The sequence below is a fragment of the Octopus sinensis genome, linkage group LG1 (assembly GCF_006345805.1).
Source record: "Octopus sinensis linkage group LG1, ASM634580v1, whole genome shotgun sequence".
NCBI classification, from domain to species: domain Eukaryota; kingdom Metazoa; phylum Mollusca; class Cephalopoda; order Octopoda; family Octopodidae; genus Octopus; species Octopus sinensis.
In genome coordinates, this window is record NC_042997.1 from 42,710,545 (window position 1) to 42,728,685 (window position 18,141).

The 18,141-nt window shown below is 33.9% G+C and overlaps 1 protein-coding gene across 3 annotated transcripts in view; it reads right to left on the reverse strand.

Moving 5' to 3' along the window:
- The window catches only part of LOC115216434, a 254,983-nt gene that overhangs the window by 21,229 nt on the left and 215,613 nt on the right, over positions 1 to 18,141 (reverse strand). For 2 of the 3 annotated variants that reach the window (XM_029785770.2, XM_029785779.2), the window contains exon 7: positions 16,358 to 16,435. The exons of the other annotated variant lie outside the window; for it this stretch is intronic. In XM_029785770.2, coding sequence (XP_029641630.1) covers positions 16,358 to 16,435 — 78 coding nt within the window. The remainder of the gene's footprint in view (positions 1 to 16,357; positions 16,436 to 18,141) is intronic. 3 annotated transcript variants of the gene reach the window in all.

Sequence of the window (18,141 nt, forward strand, 5' to 3'; positions counted from 1 at the left end):
ATATCAACAGCCAATACAAATGCATAAGTTACATAGTTTTAACAACACATATATTATAAGCTAATAAATGTGATAGCAACACCCAACCCATGTTAGCAACAGTCAATATTCAAATGATAACATCACCCAAAATAATATACTATGAAAGGATATCAACATCCAACATAAAAGGCATAAAACGAAAACAACATATGACATACAACTTATTGAATGTTAGCAACATCTGATATATATATAGACTATTGAATGTTAGCAACATCTATAATAAATATTTTTTAATGTTAGCAACAGCTGACAAACTTTTGAATATTAGCAACAGCTAACATACAGACTGTCGAATGATAGTAACATTGATCATACAGACTTTTGCACAATAACAACATCTAATATACACACTGTTGAATATTAGCAACATCTGACATAAAGACTATTGCATGTTAACAACATCTAATGTACAGACTTTTGGATGCTAGTAACATCTAAGATACAAATTTATTGACTGTTAGCAAGATCTAACATACAGACTTGAGAATGATAACATGAAACATTCAGATTTTTAAATGACAGCAACATCTAACACACAAACATTTTGAAATGATTAGCAACTACTAAAACAAATGCACAGAAACTAACTGTTGGCAGATTATAAAGTAATATTAATAACTAATGCTGGCCGTAGCAGATTATTCTCATCTGTCAACAATATAATGATGAGTGCTTTTATGCCCCATGAGTCCTTATGTGAAATCCTCTCAAGGTAAATAATGCAGTATTCTGTGTTCTAACACAACCTTCACATTAAGTTGGAGATCAAGATTACCCTTTCATATTAATACTGCTGCTATCTCAATCCACAATGCTCTAAGAGTTTCCTTGTGGATCAGCTTTATCTAAAAATCTAAGTCTAAAAAAATTAGCTGTTTGATGAGATCACATGACCAATTAGCATTCGGATTACTCTCTGAAATATAATGCTTATTCATTCACATTGTTTTGAATTAATCATACATTATCTTGTAGCTTTGAGATTAAACATTACAGAGGTGTGAAAAGTTGGATCTGACCAGTTTGAACACAAAACAGGTAGAATATTTGAACCGGATATGGCTGGTTTAAATGCTAAAAGAGTCAAATCAGTATCTTCTGTTTTAAGATTATCATGTTTTAACATGGTGTAGAAAATTGAAGTTATTTTCATTTCTGATTAATTTTATATGTGGTCAAACTGCAACAATATGGTGACAATTTCACAGAAGAGCAAAAATCCTCATTATATGGTTGACCAATAGTGTTACTAGGTAACCACATTCTTAAAAAGTATTTCACAATCAAATTTTTACAGTGGTGCTTTAACACTGAAAGCCCTTTAGTAACTAGACTAGATATGTGTTGCCTGTTAAGTTACAGACTTTCTTCTAAGATTGGGGGAAACTTTTTTACTGAAGTTTCAATTTTGAATTAGATTCTTTCTTAGAGTTATAAAGTTCTAACTCAGACTATAAAAAGAATATTACCAATTTGAGATATGCTATTCCACAAAAGTCACTGCAAATCTTAATTCAAAAGAGACCATTCCCAAATTAATTTTTACTTTTATTCTGCAGCCAGTTTATTTGAATTATTATTTTAGAGATCTTATCATGGCTAATAACAAGGAACTTAAACTTTATGCTCTAGAACACAACTCAACTTAGATATTAAAAATAAGGCAGCATGAAAGTAAAATGATTCTGTCTTCCATTTTTTGTTCCTGTTTGAGATACCGTTTTGAATCTATTTATTCCTCATGCTAGTATGGGTCAGATAGAAGTTCAATAAACTTCAAAATATATTTATCAGAAAGTGTTTCTTCAGCTTGGTGTCTTTCCTTACGGCTGCTAATTTAGCCATGAAATAGGGAACGTATTACCTAATTTCAACCAGATAGACAGAGCTCAATAAAAGTAAAATGTGTGCTTGCCAAAAGAAAAGTGGAACAATAGAGATTCCCTGATTGGCACAGAACAAAATAAATGACAGTCATTTGTGACAAAATATTTGAAGAAGAATACAAAGAAACACAAATAAAATATCGGCATTCTGTCATGAGTCAACTGTTTGTCTCTTTGTTTGGAAACTGTGTAAAGCTTATGTCCTTTATCTCTTGTTTCTTCATGCTTTTGTAAGCTTTCTAATTTTGCATAATTCCTTTCTTTAGATTCATGCTCGTCTGTAAGTACATGTGGATGTGCATTGTTTAGTGATTAGGGTGTTGGACACATGATTGTAAGATTGTGGTTTTGATTCTTGGACGGGGGTCAATGGATTATGTTATTGAGCAAAGCAATTCACTTTGTGTTGCTCCAATACACTCAGATGATGTAAGACCAGCATCTCATTCAAGCGGGGATATATACATGCCCCAGAAACTGGGAAACTGGCCTTATGAATCTATGTAACTCAAGAAGGGGTTTTATTCTTTATCCTGTAAATACATGTCAGTCTATGATTTCAAGTTCTTGAATGCTTCAATATTTCATAATCACAAATGCATAACTGAAACCCATCCAAAATAAAATATTTCTCATATTTGTACCTGAATTTAATTGTTTTATAGACAGTTTTACTAAACCAATATTTTATTTACTGAATATAACTCTACAGAAAATATAGAGTAAAGTTGAGCCATTCCAACACTAAAGACAAGTATACAGAAAAAAGTTGGGCCATTCTAACACTGAAGACAATGTGCTCATAATTAGGGAGATCTCTTATGTGTTTGCCTCATTAGTTACATCCATGCAATAGGTCTGCCATAGCAGAGATGACTGGAGCACCTAAACAATAGCAGTAGTCAGTTGTTATAAACAGCAGTAGTGATAGCTGCTAAATACTACCATTATAAATTATACATTTTCAGCAGTGGAGGAAGGAACTGGAAAACTGAAGAACCTATAAAGTCTATGGGAAAGATCCCTTCCTCCAGACTAAATTAACAGCAAAGGAAAAGAAATCCTCAATAAAATTTAATTAGAATAAAGACTGAAGTGAGAGCCTTCTGAATTAAATAGCTTGAAGTATTGAATGTAATTCTTCTGTGTTCTGAGTTCAAACCTCCACCAGGATACAAGTCTTCCATTTTAGTTAGTTAGTTAATTTTTTGACTCAAAAAGCAAAAAGCAAGGCCATGTAGGGGAACATGGAGTTATGTACAGGGTAGTGTTCATGTAAAGAGTTCAGGCCACTTGAGGTCAAGGGAGACTTTGAACCGAGCGGTCGTCAGCATCTTCACCATCTCGTCTGGCGGCTCAAAGTCAAACACTGAACATGTATTGAAGCTAATTAAATTAATGACATTCACATTGTGGTTGGTCAGTATTAGGAGACCAACACAAGGTCAATTAAACAAGGCTATGATTAACTAAGTAAATAATTTGGTTTACAATTATGATATATATTTAACACGGTATTTCAGCAATCTAATGACAATAGAAGTTGATTAATTAGCATTGTTTAACAATGAAACCAATTTAAAAACCATTCGTAAGATATATGAAATACTGTCCAAACTATATTGATTAGAGGAACAAAGGTAACAATATGAAGGTAAAAGCCAAACTTCTTCAGAATACCAATTAAAGGAACAGTTCCAAAACTCTATTCAAATTGGTTCTAAGTTAAAAAGAAGAAAGAAAAACTGCAAAATACTAGAGTAATGCAGAACTTTGTGTGTACAATCATTTCAAGGGTTTCAGTCCACATTTAAATATATAGAGATCTTGCCAAACTAAGACATAGCTTATATTTAACAAGAAACATTCTAAACTATTAGTCTGACACAATAGATTTATAGAAATACTCTTTCTACTCTATCAAACAATATTCTAGGGACAAAAGAAAACATAAAATATGAAGAAGAGTTATCATACAGATGACCATTATATAACAAGATATTCCAAAACTGAAGTAATATTTTAGAAGTGCCATTTTTATCAATATGAGATGTAATTGACAATATTTCCCTAAGATATTATTCACATGGAAATGTTAATTCTAGCTGGAAAAAGACCTTAAAAAAACAAAACAATATAAAATAATGAAAATTGATTTAAAAATTAACCAAGCTAAATATATACCCATTACCCAAAACATTCACTATATTAGATGATAAAGATAAACAATAATGTCAAATATAGTTGTGATGATCTGGAGTTGCAAAAATGAACAGATTGCATGGAGAAATCAAATAACTTTGAAAACATAAAGTTTTCTCAAACTTCTGCTTGAATATTTGTGATAAGCAGCATTGGAAGAATAAACAAACTGAAGCAACACAAATAAACAGCTAGTAGGATGAGAAGGGATGGGACCAGAGAAAAGAAGAGCAACTAAAAAAAAAAAACAAAAATAAAAACAACAACAACAGGAGGTTGGAAGACTGGCCTGAAAACTGAGTGAATAGCAAATTTATCAAAGAGAAATTCAGTGAGACTACATTCCAATACAACTGATAAAATCTGCAATAACTGACTTGGCTTTTCTAAAAAATAATGTCCTTTGGCAAAATAAATAATTGCATCATGAAAATAAGGTTTTCAAGGTCAGAAACAGTTTTACAGAAATCTAAACCTGTCACAGCCTAAAGTTTTCCAAGATTTTTTTGTCTTAGTTTTATTTTATTATTTTTTTTATTGCCTCATTTTCTTCTAAATATTTGGGAAAGAGCCAACATGCATGTGGATGTGGACTACAAAAGAATATTATAGCAGAATAATACATTTTTTAAAGCTCTTGTGTCTAATGACTCCTAATATGAACTCAACTGAAGTTTGTTAGGACATTGCTCAAAAGAAAGGCTACTTCACAATTCACTGCTTAAAGTCAAAATTTAAATTCTCAACTATAAGCAAAACCCAAGTGTATTGCAATTATAAAGAATGATGCATTTGTATTATATAATACATCAACAAACAAAAATATATGATAGATAATATGGTAATCTACTGGAAACATTTATTAACAAGTTCCATTTTCTATGTCCCTACTTATCTAAAGTTAAACATTAGCTGAACATTGCAGTAAACATTCATTCATAAGTTCATATTTGCAGTAAACCTTTCAATGTCTAAGCAAGGTGTTTAAACTCATACCGTTTCAACTGGAGAATTCACACTATGGATTACATCCTATCCAAGAAAGACATTAAAAATATTTTTTCCCCCCATGATTTTGTACACAGCCAGTCTTTAATCATGTGTGTGAATATGGCCTGCTAACATGTAGCATGCTTTCACTTATTGCTTTATGTAGTGTTTCTCATCATGAGCAAACACAGACACTCTCTCAGCCCACTGACCTTTGACCCAGCAGCACATCCAATATATGACAGTTGGAGTGAGAGAGCTGTACTAACTGCCAACTGGTACTCATTTACAGCTGAGTAGACTAGAACAACATCAAATAAAGTGCTTTACTCATACCACCCTGTCCAGAAACTGAACCCCAAACCTTATGATTGTGAACCAAACACCCTAGCCATTAGGCCATATACTTTTACAATTTAATCTGAAAAGGACAGATAGTGCCTACAACCTTGACTTGTAAAAGTATAAACGGAATTTGTGAAGTGATCGTTGATAATTATAAAACAGTCACAATGCAGTACATGATGCTCTGCTCAGACTCAGAGAATAGCACAAATTGGAAAATAATGCTCTAGGCATGGCTGGCTGTGAGATTAAAAAGCTTGTTTTGCAACCATGTGGCTTTGAGTTCAGTCCCACTCTGTGGAACCTTGAGCAAGAGCTTTCTGTTATAGCCTTGGATTGACCAATGCTGTGTGAGTGAATTTGGTAGATGGAAAGTGTGGGGAAACCCATTGTGTGAGTGTGTGTGTGTGTTCTTCCTTCCCTCCCCAAGAATCAACAAAAGTGACCACTAGAATAGGTGCTAAACTTAAAAAATAAGAATTGGGGTCAACCTGTTCAACCAAAACACTTCATGGCAATGTCCTAAACGCAGTCCAATGATTGAAGCAAGCAAAAGATAAAAGGTGATATCGGTCAGCAAGTACAATTACAGAGAACAACTATTTTGGTCTCCTTTCTGAAAATCTTATTGTCCACTCCACTATTACCACTCATATTAATATCTGTTTTTCCTATTTCCAGAAAAAGCTTTCCTCCATTTTTCTGTATCTTCATATTTCACCTATGATATCTAATTTTTCATGTCACCCTGGTTACATAACAACTAGCCAATGGCTAACTCTTCAGTCAATATAAACCATGTGTAATATGTGTTTATAATTAGGTAGTTCATTAAGGTGCAAGCTAGCAGACTCATTAGCACACCAGGCAAAATGCTAAAGCAGCATTTCATTCAACCTTATCTTCTGTGTTCAAATTCCGCAAAGGTAGACTTTGCCTTTCATCCTTTGAGAGTCAATGAAATAAGCACCAGTTGAACATGGGTCAATGTAATTGACTTATCCTGTTCCCTGAAACTTGTGCCAAAATTTGAAACTATAATTAGGTAGTTCGTTACTAACTTGTGTTTAGTTATAAATGCCTTAATCCTTTTGTTACCATATTTCCAATGAAATACACAGCCTTTGTTTCTATCAATTTTGAAAATAGCAGTTATTTTACTGATCTCTTCATTATTATCAAGCTGATGTTTGGAAGACAAATTAACATGAAATTTTGAAGGGATGCTTTAATTGAGATCACGGTAAAACAGGAAGTTTGTATCAAGGAATCAGGATCAGTCTCAGGTGGGTTAGTATCAAAAGGGTAAATAATCTCATTCTTAGCAAGTTCCATTCAGTCTTTCAATGCATTCACATACTCTTAAGTCACAGTATTCTACCACCAATTTTTTTAAAAAACTACTTCAAGAAAAGCAATCTTGTATAAGAATTTTAATTTGTTTCTTAGAGTGCACAGACCTAATCATAATAAAAGTTTGGTTCTTTCGGGAACAAAAACTAATAGAGATAATTTAAAAAACAGTGTAGCAATAAGGTCTAGTAGTTTAAATGTTCAGCTTACAGACTAATGGTGAAATTCTGACTCAAAATCTACTTCAGACATTCTGTTTTGTTGTATGACATCATTTCACTTCTAACAGTTACCCAACTGGATGTAGCTACTGCCCTTAGCCCATGTCTTACATATCTGGATTTAAGAAAGGTATTCAGTATAAATTATGCTCTTCCATTAGTTTATACAAATTTGAGATTTTCAGAATCTAATACATGATTCGATTAGGGAAAAAATAAATATAAACATATTGAGTGTTTTTTAAATCTCAAAAAGATATTACAATGCTTTTTTTATGCTATTTCACTTTTATTAGTCCATCATTATAAAAACAACAACAAAGATGACAAACCTAACTAGTTTGTGTGGTCTGTAAGGTATTTTCATTTGTAAATAATACCGTCATGATATGACTCACCCACTGATGAATGTATCTGGTTATGTAAAGTTTAAATATAAATCATGATAACTATATGATATAAACAAAATACTAATAGAAAACCTACAATCTTATAATTTTATAAATTCAAGATAATCTTACAATAGGAATTCAGTTATGGGCTTGAGCTGGCATAATTGACTCAATTCCTTATCTAAAATGTCATATGTTTTACCTATTTTAAAAATCAGTACTACAATCGAAGTTGAAATTCCACCAAGGTTGACTTTGCCCCTCATCACACCACATTCAATAGATAAGTACCAATAATATACCAAAGTTGGTTCAATCAACTACACTTCACTCCATAAAGGTTGGTGGCACTCTGTGACAAAATTAGAAATTAATAGCTAAATACATTTCAGTATTTAATTACATCCCTCTATGTACTGAATTCAGATCTGAATGAGGAAAATGACATTGCCATTTGTCCATCAAGAGACCACCAAAATAAGTACCAATAATCAGTTGAATAAATTATAAACCATCTTCATAAATGTGACCCCTACCACCCAGAAATTATTACTGCCATCATCGTTTATGTTAAAATCTTAATGTAAAGAAGAACACAGACAAAGTTATGCAAAAACTAAAAAAAAAAATACTCTAATAGCCTTTCCATAAAAAAATATTAGTAAGGAACTGTAAAGAATTCTTAAACAAAGTTTACCCATCTAGAAGGCACCTAGTAGGAGCCTGTTTGCTATGATACATAAAAAGTCTAAACAAAACACTACAGCTGCACAGTTTCTCAGCTGTGTGTGCATATTCTTGTCAGTTGCCTTTTAAGAGCAGGAATTTCAAGGGAGGCTGTCACGTGAATTACACATACCTTTAAGTTATTCAAAAGCAAGCAATCAAGAGGATTTATATCAGGAAAATCTTTTCTAGATGTTGTTAACGGTGGGGGGTGGGGGATGGGGAAAGAAAGACAGAAGAAAATAGTGCAGGTGAATGTATGAAGGAACATAGGATGCTGATAAACCAAGTCACTTTTAATCACAACTTATGCAAAATAATCCATTTAAGTAGCCATTATCTTGTTCTTATTACTCTTAGATGTTCACAGTATTCCACAGACTTCAAATTGGAGGCAACACAATCTAGTATTTAATCTAGTAAAAATCCAGTAAACGATAGGAAATATCATTTATAATTAATTCCATATGCACCATTGGTCACCCCCCTCTCTTTATCCACCATTCACTAGATCTACACCTGAAGCCTATCCAATCAAGTTGTCACCTACTCCTCTCTATCAGTCACTCAACACTTCATTTACTACATTCATCCCCCCCTCACCCACTCCCTATCTCTCACTCCTGCAATCTCTACCCACCTACATGCCCACTACTTCTGCCTCCACTCACTTCTACTCGCTTTGTAAGTTGAGGGTTCATACAGACACTTCATCATTACTACTTTTTATCTCTTCCCTGTTCCAGCTTCATTGCCCACACCCACTCTTTTAAAATATGAGTAACCATGTAGCAGCCTCTACAGCAAGAAATCTGTTTCTGTCCTGGCCTCTTCTCTCATAGTTTTAACTCCTCATCTCCCAGCATAAAGCCACTAGCACTGGTGACATGAAAAAAGCACTCACTATACAATGAAAAGTGCTTGGCTTTAGGAAGGGTATCCAACTATAGAAACTATACTAAAGTAGACAGTGAAACTCAATGCAGTCCTTGCGTTCATCAAATCTCATCAAACTGTTCAATCTATACCAACATCGAACACGGGCATATGATGATGAAAGAATTTTTTATTATATACTTTCTATTTACTTATTTAAACATGCAGACTAATCTTGAATATAAAAATAATTTTCTATACTAATTTTCTTGCTTTTTTGAAATACTATTTTACATGCTTTTCTATATGAGTTTTGACGATGGATGGTCTTTGTAACCACTCAACTGTAAAAGAAACTAATTGTCTAAAGCACAAAGTTACAACCTTGGTGAGGGATATGATACAAAGACATAGTCTGTTGTTCAGCCTGTTAATCTCACATCTGTTATCACCTTGTGGTTACCTGATAACATATACGACACATCAAGTATACTATTTGATAAGGTTGTCAATATTGGTGTTTGTTTTACTTCAAAAGCAGATCTGATAAAACCAATAGTCACAGAATCTCAACATTGATTTGAACTCAGATTAATGGAGTATTGAACTGCATAATAAGAAATACTGAGACCTAGTTTCAGTTAGCTTTTGCTAAACTGAACTATGCGTCATTTTTTGTAGCTAAAGATATTTATCAATGTTAGATCGGTTCTGTTATCTTATCTCTAAAAATTTGCATATTTTTGATAACTAGGTGAAGAAAGGCAGTTAACAAAATGCCTGCAGCAGATTTGGGTTCATAATAAACGAGCCGAGAGCTTCATACATTATGCACCCAGCTATCTTGACCATCAGTACAAAATATAACAGGAAACATCACAGAATAAAGTGATAGAGGAAATATTTTATGATGTTCATATCATTTTCAAAGTTATTGGCAATGTGAATGAAATGAAATAGCTACAACAAAGAATATAAACTTTGTTGTAGACTTGACTAATCAGAAGATTTCTCGGCAGCACTTAGCACTAAAAGAATGTTTATAGCATAAACAGTCTTCAAAAGTTGTCCACTATAACCTAATTCCAATGCCTTTACACAGCAAGCAACATATTTTTGACTCTTAAATTGGTACTCACAAATGTATACTATTCAATGTGTGTATATTTATATCTTAATACTACTAAATGTCTGCATTTGCTGCTGCAAAGGCCACCTTATCACCATTGCTTTTATGTTCACTCATCCACACTTGCACAGGTCAGACAGAATTTGTTGAGGTAGATGCTCCTGTTGGTGCGTACTCACACCTGTTTCCAAGAAAGGAAACCATGCCTTCGGGGGGGGGGGAGGGAAGTTATGAAGCAGATAGAAGAGATTTTGGAAATGGAGAAATTGATGGAGAAAGAAATGACAGAAAAATTTAAGTTGGAGTACTTGCGCAGACTGAGACTGATCCTTAAGTCGAAATTAAATGGACAGAATAAGATTGAAGCTATCAACACCTGGGCGGTTTCACTCCTTAGATATGGTGCAGGAGTAATCGCATGGACAGTAGACGAACTAAACAGCTTAGACAGAGAGACAAGGAAGTTGCTAACTAGATATGGGGCACTCCATGCAAAAAAGTGACACAGACAGACTGTATGTAGCAAGAAAAAGAGGGGGAAGAGGACTTATTGGATGCGAGCACAGCATTAGAGCAGAAGAAAACAACATAGCATGGTATGTAAACAATGCTATGGAACTGCTATTATTAGAAGTAAGAAGGTCAGGCTTGTGTAGGATGAAAGATTGCAAAGATAAAGCACTATACAAGAAATTGAAAATGAATGAAACTGAAAATAGGTGGGTTAAAAATAAAATGCATGGTCAATTTCATAGGGATGTTGAAGATAAGACAGACAGAGAAAAATGATGGCTGTGGATGACTAAAAGTGATTTAAAACCAAAAACAGAGACACTAATCTGTGCTGCCCAAGAGCAAGCACTAAGAACAAACTACATAAAATACAGAATACACAACACAGCAAAAAGTGATAAGTGCAGAATCTGTGGACAAAACGGTGAAACCGTATGGCATATTACCAGCCAATGTACACCACTAGCCCAGAAGAAATATATGAGACACCATGACAATATAGCCAGGCTTGTCCATTGGACACTTTGCAACAAGTATGGATTTAACAGAGCAAAAAATTGGTATGACCACAAATCTGAAGGCGTTGTCGAAAATAAAAATGCAAAGATCCTATGGGATTTTATGATTCAGTGCGACCATGAGATTGAGAATAGGAAGCCGGACATAGCCTTAATTGAGAAAGAAAACAAACCATGCTGGATCACAGACATAGCATGCCCAGCTGACAACAAGGTATGCGATAAGGAAGAAAGAAAAGTCAAGAGATATGACAGGTTAGCTTGGGAAGTTAAGCAGTTGTGGTCAATGAAAAAGGTGGTAGTAGTATCAATAATTATTGGAGCCCTGGGAACAGTGAGCAAAAATCTCGAGAAGTACGTGGAACAAATAGGGGCTGCAATAAGGATTTAGCGCTTGCTGAAAACAGCACTGCTTGGAACCGCTCGAATACTCCGGAAGGTGCTTGAAAAATAAGAGGTGTTACCTTAGTTCACTGGTAGTGAACAGCTGACACCGTAGTACATCTCCAGCATTAGAAACTGTGCAAAAGCAATAATAATAATAATAATAATAATAAAGCCAAATTAAAGATACACCTCCCTAACAGAAAACAACAAAACTCAAAGCTGATACTGAAGGATTGTTGATCATAATACAAGATTAAAGCCTTCACATCAAAAAGAAAAAGCTACAAAAAAACCCCAAAAAACCATGAAGCAGAGTATAAAAAGTAACTTCAGAATATGTGGAGGCTATGAAAAAAAAACCCCCAAAAACCCATTGTTTCTGACTGCCTAGTCTCAAACGAAACGGAAAAATGGAATATATAAACAGAAACAATAGGGTTTCAATGTGTCATAAACTGGAATAAATATCAATATGAAGGGAAATCCACAGAAAAGAGGTGGTAAAACATGCTTCAATCCACATGCTTCAATCCACAGAAAAGAGGTGGTAAAACATGCTTCAAATGTTTCAAAGCATGACAAATTGATGATACTCTGGGGATATTCCAATTCATTCACAGAGAAATTATGACAAATCTCTCAGGCATTATTGTCAAAGAACATTGAGAGAAATAGATTGACATATAAATTCCGAAAGATGATAATATAGTTCTGAAGAAAGAAAGTCCAAATGCAAAGTGGTATCTAGCTAGAATGTGAAGAGTGAATATAGGAACAATCCTAATAATTAGTGCCTTGGGAATGGCAAAAAAGGAAGGAAAAAGAAGCAGACAAATATATAAATATACAAATAAAACCCCATGGCATACAAAATACAGACAGTAGCCATGACTAGCCACTGCACATATATATTTATTACTTAGAGCTAAAAAACACCAACAGAAAAATACATATAAGTAAGGAAGGTAAATGGAGTTAAAGACAAAAGTATACCGAAAGCATATAGTAGCAATAAGACTGTTGGAATATTAATAAAAACAATAACTGTTTCAAATTTTGGCAGAAGGCCAGTAATTTTAGGAGGAGGGGGGTGTTAGTTGAATACAACAACCCTTGTATTTGACTAATATTTTAGTGACCCTGAAACGATGAAAGGTAAAGTTAACTTTGGCAGGATGTGAACTCAGAATGTAAACAGCCTGAGGAAATGCAGCTAAGCATTTTATCTAATGCACTAAATATTCTGCTAGCTTTTCACAGAGCCATCTCAAAAACATCCATACACTTCAATACATAGCAATGATAATAATTGTTTGTAAGGTGTGTATTTGGGGAGGGGAATGGTTAATTATACTAACGCAAGTACTTGACTTGTACTTTATTTTAGTGACCCTAGCCTTGACTGCTATTTTATTTTATCATCCCCCTGATGGATGAAAGGCAAAGTTCACTTTGATGGGATGTGAACCCAGAGAATAAAGAAATCAGAAGAAATACCACAAGGTTCAACACAACAACAACAACAGCAATGATTTCTAATTATTGGTACAAGGACAATGAATAAGAGTACAGTTTGCAAAAAGTACAGGGGTTTACAAAGAAACTGAATGCATGAAAAAAAAATAGTATACAAAAATTTGATAGAGACCCCATAGAGAAAAGCTGCACCTACCCAGGATTTCCAGATTATAGATACAGGTTAAGTATAGGCCTATTCACCCAGGCTTTGCTCATTGCACTCAGTCACCTTTCAATTAATTTCAGTTGACAAGATAAATATAAGGCCACAAAGTTTGTAGAATGGTATACTCAATCATATAGACTCCAGTATTTGTGTGACACTTATTTTATTGATTTGAATGATAAAAGGCAAAGTCAATCTGAGCAGGATTTAAACTAAGAAATCCCAATAATTTCTTAACTGGCACAAAGCTGTAATGAGCTATTTTTCTGTCAACATAATCATTTGATATAATTATATAGATTCAAGTTAAAGGAGTTAGGTTCAAGGAAAATTTATACACTCAAGGAGATTAATAACCTAAGCTTAAACATGAAACTGAAATTCACGTTTTGTGTGTGTGTGTGAGATAGAGAGAGAGCGAGATTGTTTGGTACAGGCCGAAGACTGCAGACAAGGGCAAAAATAGACCATATTTACAGCATATAGGTACATCAGTCATAATTATGATTCCTATTCATGAGCTGTAATCCCATGCTAACAACTCTATGCTAGTTGTACAAGTAAAAGCAATGGGAGAAAGTGTTGCAGCAGGGGCAGTTAGCTTTAACCCTTTTCTTAACATAATTTCTGTTGAGATGTTCTGTGTTTCTTTCAATCACTTTTAAATAGAACAAAGAATTTAGTAAAATAACTTAGTTATCATTAAGCTGGTGCTATGAACATAAATTGTGAATAAGGTCAATTGGTGGAAGATTTTAATTCAGAACTTTTAAAAACAAGACATTTCTACTATAGAGCCAGACGCAGCTTCAGGTGGTTTTGTGTAAAGGGTTAAAGAGAGGCCTGGACAGATGACTGCAATGCTTCTGAATCAGAAAGTAAGGCAATAGCTTTATCAAGGAAAGGAAGCCCATCAAACCTTGGAAACTGCAAGTTGCCTATAGTAAAGTATCTTGAGATTTAGGGTGTAATCATAGATGGACGGAAAGCTGGGGTGGGCAGAACAAGTGTTCACTATATAACAGAGCTGCATAAAGTCTTAGGGCTCTGAGACACATAATTTACAAAGCATTATGTAGCATGCCTATCTATGTTTGATAAATACCTCACACATACTTAGCTGTGGAGGCGCAATGGCCCAGTGTTTAGGGCAACGGACTCGCGGTCGTAGGATCGCGGTTTCGATTCCCAGACCGGGCATTGTGAGTGTTTATTGAGCGAAAACACCTAAAGCTCCATGAGGCTCCGACAGGGATGGTGGTGATCCCTGCTGTACTCTTTCACCACAAATTTCTCTCACTCTTACTTCCTGTTTCTGTTGTACCTGTATTTCAAAGGGCCGGCCTTGTCACTCTGTGTCACGCTGAATATCCCCGAAAACTACGTTAAGGGTACACGTGTCTGTGGAGTGCTCAGCCACTTACACGTTAATTTCACAAGCAGGCTGTTCCGTTGATTCGGATCAACCGGAACCCTCGTCATTGTAACCGACGGAGTGCTTCCATCCACACATACTCAGCTAACTCTCTGCAGTCCAAAAAATCTCTTAGGATCATTGAAGTTGAAGGAGGAATGCTGCAAAGATGCTGCAAAGATGAATAGCTTTACTACAGTAATCGACAAAAGTCACACAGGCCATGGCCTATAAGAACTTAGTAATGCAACAACTTCAATATGAAAGACCCAAGCTAGTACATTTAACCTGTGCATGGCATCTCAACGCTCACTCAATACCAAGACACACATTGTGAACAGGAGTTTTCTGCACTTGATTATCAGAATATGGAACAAACCTCCAGAAATTATCAACAGAACCATCTTGGTTGACAAGGTCCAGGCTTTCTAAGGCCAGCTGCATAAACACTGATGGTCACTACTAGCATTATTTGCCTCCAACATTGGAGATGCAAGAAATTAGTAATACTGGAACTCTTAACGGTAATTTCACCAACTTTCATTTAAGCATGATCTGAATATAGTTGTTTAAAAATGGGATGTCACCCTGAAATTAGTATTGTTTATTGCTGTCCGTATTTAATAACCAAATAAATACAGAAATACTGAAAAAACAGACACAATAGTATCTGTGCTATGCTAAATGACTCATTTCAATTTCTGCTGTCAACATTCACTTCAATTTTGGAATTCTTAGATTGTTATTCTAACAACTTTTCACAAAATTTCCTCTGGGTTTGGAGTTACCTATTCACCAATTCCACCGAGTTTTTGTTTTTATCTTCTTTTTCCTCTTACCATTTTGTTAGAAAATGTTGAAGTTAAAGAAAAAAGAGCAAATATAATGATTTCTTTCTTCAATTTTTCATATTATCATTTCATTAAGAACAAAATATTTCATTTGGAAGATTTATGTTCTTCAACATAAATTATATCGAACCTCTTTGTTATGAAAGTTTTATCCACAAAGAACAAAAGTTGAAACAAGCATACCAAACCAGTTATTTTTAAGTAATGTTTCTTTTCTTAAAAAAAAAAAAAACAACAAACAAACAAAAAAAAAACTACAGAATTCATATTTTTAAACGATTGTTAAATGAAAACAGGAAAATAGAGCTGAAGAGAAATCAGGGTTTGGAAACTAAAAAACTGAAATCATGATATTCCTAATTTAATATTCTTGTGTAACCATTTCGGTTGCTCTAGCCTGCTTTATAAGAATATATGAACAACCCCAGTATTTAATTAGTACTTTATTGTTATCAATCACATTACAATTTTATTTCCTCTTTGGTCATACTCTATTCTGTTCTATACTTATTGTTTATTTCTTCGGTGAAACAGTTTCTGCCAACTTTTCACAAACGATATCTACAGTTCTTAATTCACGACATTTTTTTCAACAACATATCCATCATCACTACACAACATGCTAAAGATAGAAAACTGCTGTAAACAGCAAGCATATGAAGTATGTAATATAGCATTAAAAAAAAAAAAAACGTTTATTTAACAGATAAAAAAAAAAATTAAATTAAAAAATATAAAAGAAATATTAGGCACAATGCTATTTTTTTTACACATTGCAAGGGATTGTTCATGCGAAGAGTTATTTGGATTAATTTCTGATCTTACCATGTTGCCGGAGATCGAACCCATGTATTTTGGCTTCCTCTTGCAGGATAAAATTAAACCAGGGCAGGGCATCGGCACCTACACATGCAAGGGACAAAACATACATGCACTACAGAGAGAGAGCATGCGCTGGTAATCATGGGAGAGGTGGCAGTGTTAATTACAGATTTTCTAAATCTGTTATCAAATTAATTAATCTGTCATGGTAATTATATTTATAAAACATGTAATTAAAGGATACATTGCCAATTTGTTTAAGCAAAATATGCATTGTTTGTTAATAGTCCTTTGTTATTATTTTACTACTATTAGTTGTATTTATGTTAATTAACCCAACAAAAATTAAACTTGCATTCTATCTTTGTTAACATAACTACAAGAGTAACAACAACAACAAAAAAATCAACAACAAAGACTAGTGTTAATTGCTCTGTGAGAATTTTCCATTCCAAATCACTTTAATTATGAAGGATGAATATTTTACAAATAAGTACATTAATTCCTTTCTACAATAGAAGTCACTCAGTAACTGATAATATAAGAAATTAAAATTAATATTAACAATTAGAGAAAGATGTTTCTGTTGTTCATATGGCTGATATTTTATTTTATGAACGTTCTATCAATTGAAGAGAAAACAATGAAACAAAACAATGCAACAAACAAATTAAAATGGAATTATTCCAAAGTATTTTTACATTTATATTTATTTAGAAAATTTAATAGAATTAACCAAATGTTAAAAAAAAAAGAAAAAAAAAGAAATGAAATCAATGTAAATAATTGAATAAGTTAAATTAAACAAAAACAAACTATAAATGAGACATAAAAGGCAAATGTACTCACTTGCCTAATCTAGGTAAACAAGGTGTTTGACATCACCGCCACGGCATACAGAGGTTCTTATGGAACTTGTTATGCCACAGGGATAGCTATGTGATGAAGAATTTTGCTTCACAATAATTTAATTCTACGTTCGATCCTACTGAATGGACAAGTCTTTTATCATAGTCTCAAGCTGGCCAATACTTTTTGAGTTGAATTTGATGGACAGAAAACTACAGAGAAGTTCACTGTATATGTGTCCATGCATATACATATATGTAGTGACATTTAAAAAACACCATCAGAAAAATTTAAAATTTGTGCTTTTTGAACCAAGACCCTGGTGATATTTATTCTGTACTGAGCCACAGATACTCCCTTGTCATCCATGCTATAAGAAATGAACCAACAGATGCTATTATCTACTTTCACCAATTCCAATGAAAAAATATCCTGCATTTCTAGACCAGCCTGTTGGTCATCCAGTGATTCACAGAAGAATCAAGTAGTATATTAGGTATCATCAGCTTAAATGCAGAATAAGTGGTGTTATAAGTACATAAAGTCAAGAGAATTATAGAGTCCTTGGCATTTCCTACAAAAAAACACTCACCAAGGTACATACATTTACATAAGAAAAATGTTTACTAAATTACTATTTGTAAATCTCTCAACAAGAGACATTCAGAAACAGTACTCTAGAGTAAAGATTATTTGCCAACATAACATGGTAGTCCTAGTTAGGACAAATGCTACTACTATTTAGCCCCAGGAAGCACTATTCAAACAAGACTTTGGCAACGCCACCTCTAGCTGAACAGTTATTCTGTGCCGATGAAGAGAAATAACCCAGAAATCATGATAAGACACATATTGTTTTGTGCTGAGTGGGGATACTAAATGCCCTTGTTCGAAAATATAAGGACAGAGATAGTGTTTCATATAGCCAGTTGGAGATG